This window comes from Scyliorhinus canicula, chromosome 23 (assembly GCF_902713615.1).
Source record: "Scyliorhinus canicula chromosome 23, sScyCan1.1, whole genome shotgun sequence".
Classification (NCBI taxonomy): domain Eukaryota; kingdom Metazoa; phylum Chordata; class Chondrichthyes; order Carcharhiniformes; family Scyliorhinidae; genus Scyliorhinus; species Scyliorhinus canicula.
This window is the reverse complement of record NC_052168.1, coordinates 22,617,293-22,621,227: the sequence shown is the minus strand read 5'-3', so window position 1 is coordinate 22,621,227 and position 3,935 is coordinate 22,617,293. Positions and strand designations below refer to the sequence as shown.

The 3,935-nt window shown below is 45.8% G+C and overlaps 1 protein-coding gene across 1 annotated transcript; it reads right to left on the bottom strand.

The window, feature by feature from the left end:
* Positions 1-1,963: 1,963 nt before the first annotated feature.
* On the bottom strand, positions 1,964-3,297 carry LOC119956348 (protein Tob2-like). Its single transcript, XM_038783500.1, has one exon. It carries the CDS (start codon positions 3,233-3,235, stop codon positions 2,318-2,320), a length of 918 nt encoding a protein of 305 aa, XP_038639428.1. The 5' UTR covers positions 3,236-3,297; the 3' UTR covers positions 1,964-2,317.
* Positions 3,298-3,935: the final 638 nt, after the last annotated feature.

Genomic DNA, 3,935 nt, shown 5'->3' with positions numbered 1-3,935 from the left:
TTGCGGTAAATTGCAAGATAGTAAACGCTGCTGCACACGCTCTCTCGTGTTTAGCGGTAGCGACTGATCAAGTTTTGTGGTTTTAGAATACAGGATCCATGCGAGGTTCGGCATAGGATGCTCTTCACAGCATATTCCGACCCAGATGACTCTGGAGTTCAAAACTGGTCTCTCCCAATATTTCCCACCCACCCCGAGACACTCCCACTGACAGGATTAGGGTGCAAGCTGATTGAAGTGTTGCTGAGTGGGAGGGTTTTGCGAAATCCAGACGACTTCATCACAACAAACATAGTTGAAAGTGCACGTTTGGTAAATTCAATATAACCTTTACTAAACAGGGGAGCAGTGTTCTCCGGTATTGGACATACGACTGAATGGCATTCGATATGTAGCAAGGGCTGTGAACCAGTTTCTGAAATTCACTTTTTGTATAAAAAAAAAAAGTGTTTTCAAAAGGCTCAGTCCACACACACACACATACACACATACAAGCACGAACCTAGATATATTTCACTACTCCTCAAGGGCAAAGAAATTCTCAGGATTGTCATTTAATTACACAAAAGAAAGGGGACACGGCAGCTTTACTTTCAAGAACAATACTGAATTGGATTTGAAAATTGAAGAGAGAATGCTGCACCTCCACAACAATCACTAAAAGGCGCTGACAACCAGTGGGATACAGCATCACTCCAGTCTTAATTTGGTCACTTCCATCCTTTCTACAGGGGTAGATCCTGCCCACACACCAGACGTGGACATATGTTGCAAACCTGGTACATTACCAGATAGCTAAACACAAAAGCTTGGGCCAGCAAGGACTCAATGTGCAGCAGGGTTTAATAGATAGCATAGTTCATGTACCCAAATTCCTCTCCAATCAGGGAAGATCACAAAACACTCTCCCTGGCTGCAGTTACTCAAGTCAGCTGATGTTTTGGATCTTTGCTCATTCACCATTTCAAATTCACGCCACGTAGTCAAGGCGAAAGTCCCATCGCACCCACTGCCAAGAAGTACTGCCCCCAGTACTTTACCCTCCTACCACCCAAAGCATCCGATTTTTATTATTTTTTTTTGCAGTTGAATTGACCAGGATCATCTTCCGCTTCGCTTGGTGAAGGAGAGGAGTGAAAATACCAGAGGTGACTCCGGGTTTTTAAAAAACAAGCGGCATTGCCAAAAACACACCAATAGCTGGGATGCAGACAAACACCCCATCAGAACATCTTAAACAGCTACTTCCAGCACAAATGTTTGTTAAAAGTGCTCAGTTCACCAAACCTGCAGCATACTGGGACAGTCGGAGGCTCTCCGTTCAATACAAGGTGCGGTAGATTTCTAATGCAGATATTGAACCAAATAGCACAACGCGATGTAGTAATCTGTCCATAGAGCAGGCTCCACAGTACATGCCACAGCTTCACAAGATTGCATTGCATTCCTTTTTTGCTAGTTGCCACAGTACAAGAGTAATCCGAATGAGGCCGTTAGCACGGACGAAGAACTTCAAAGCCCTTTAACACCAAGATGATGCGGTCCAGAGCGAGGTGCTGTTGATGAAACTTGCTGGATTTTAAGGGAAGGGAGGAGGGGGGGGGGGGGGGGGGGGGGGGGGCAGGGTAAACAGGACGAATGTCACGACTGTGGACAAGCAGTTTGAACTGGTTCAGACAGACAAGACAAACAAACACGCACTCTCTCGCTCTCTCTCATTGCATTATGCTATTTTGGCAGAATTCTGCTTTGCCACGAACCTGCCAAACTTCAATCGTCAGTCATGGCTTCCAACCCTGTAGCACTATAGCAACAATTTTTTTTAAAAATTGGGAAATGTGTTTGCCCAGCAATCCTGATCCAGCTGCTGCTTAACTACAGGGCAAAATACAGAAATACTGGCACCAGTGTGAGGTAATGTCCCAAATCTAACTGCTTGTGGAAAAACTGATAAGACTGCCAGTTACATACGGTGACCTTTATTTTACTCAAATTTGGAGTATTCCACTTTTCCTTTAAGATGGACTTCTGGGTGCTCTGCTTCCCCCTAGGGAAGAGTATAGAATTCTCAACAAAAAAAATAAACAAGTTACGGTTAACTCTGAAAAAACCCACAATTTCCCAATGGATTGCATGAATGCGATTTGAACAGTTTAAAAAAAAAATGTGAAAACTTAGGAGATGATGAACACTGTTTTGAGACTGTAAGTGGGGTTTGGAGGTTTACTGTTAAACTGTTCCCAAAGTGTTCTTCAACACGGTATCTTAGTGTTGGCCTTCGAGTTCTATGTATAGAAAGGTTTCTTCACTAAATATATTAGTTAGCCAAGACAACTGGCTGAAATGGCTGGTTAGGATACTGCATGGTGTTCAAGTTGAAGTCAAGTCCTTCCACAAATGGGGCCTTTTCACCCAGGTTGTTGTTATTGTAGATTGGTGCCACCTCAAAGGCATTCGGGAAGGGAGCAGAGCCGGAGGATGGCTGATTTTCATTCCCGAAGTACAAGCTCAGTGAACCGGGGTAGACAAACTCCTTTGCGTTGGGAGAAAGGGAGGACGGCGGCATCTGGCTGTTCCCCAGGACCAGCGAGTGCATGGAGGTGGACAACCCCTTCTGCTTCATCAAGCCGTTGGTGGGAGAGCGAGCCATCCTCCGGCCTCCAGTTTTCATCTTGGTGGAGCCAAATTTGGTGGCAGCAAAGGCTGCGGTGGTGAACGTGATTGGCTGAGTGGATCTCGGTATGAAGGTGGGGCTTACAGAATTCCCAAAAGACGGAGAAGGGGAATTGGACAAAGAGTTGCCCTGGTCGGTGATGGGCGTGAAAACTTGGGCCTCGGGGTTGAAGCTGCTCTTTATCTCCTTGTCCAATTCTGCACTGTTTTCATTGTCATCCATGTACAGGACCTTCACAGCCCCCTTTTCACCAATCTGATAGGATACCTCAAAAGGATCAATCCACAGGCTCAATTCTGGAGGAACATTAGCCCGAATATCTTCAATATCCAGCCCACTTCTCCTCGTGGCCTGCTCGACTATGGGGTCCACAGTTTCTCCAATATGGACACACCTGTAACCAGATCCTTTCAGGGGCTTTTCTGGGTACCAGTGGCCCTCATATTTCTGTTTCAGCAACCGCTCCAGCTCCTCCCCAAAGAGATCTGCACGTCGCCGGGGTAATTTGTTATACAGATAGGAGATGATGAAATTTAAAGCCACTTTGATCTCCAAATGCATCCTTGATGTATGGTGGCTGGGGCAAGGCAGTGTAGAAAGAACTTCAAACCTTCACGCAATCCCTTTAAAAAAAGGAAAAAAGCAGCAGTTAGTTCACATATACTGGCACTGTACACAGTCTGTGAGAAACCATTAGGCATTATTTTTTTCCCCCCCCAATTAAGGGGCAATTTAGCATGGCCAATCCACCTACCCTGCACATCTTTGGGTTGTGGGGTGTGAGACCCACGCAGACACGGGGAGAATGTGCAAACCCCACACGGACAGTGGCCCCGGGGCTGGATCGAACCCGGGTCCTCAGCACCGTGAGGCAACAGTGCTAACTACTGCGCCACCGTGCTGCCCTACCATTTAGCATCAACAGTGATGTAGTGGCTTCTCATTTCTCCAGATTAACTCAAAATAAGTTCATGATTAGATTAAAAGCAAAATACTGCAGATGCTGGAAATCTGAAATAAAAACAAATGACTGGAAAGTTTCTGCAGGTCTGGCAGCATCTGTGGAGAGAGAAACAGAGTTAAAGTTCCGAGTCAGTGGGACTTTGAGAACTGAAAAGGGGGGTAGAAACGCAAAGGGACTATTTAGTTGGAGGGAGGGTGGAGAGGTGCAGCGGAATAGATGGAAGCTCAGAGACTGATTACGAAGTCATGGACATAAGACAAATGGAGTGTTGAAGACTAAAGTTGGTGCTAATAATGA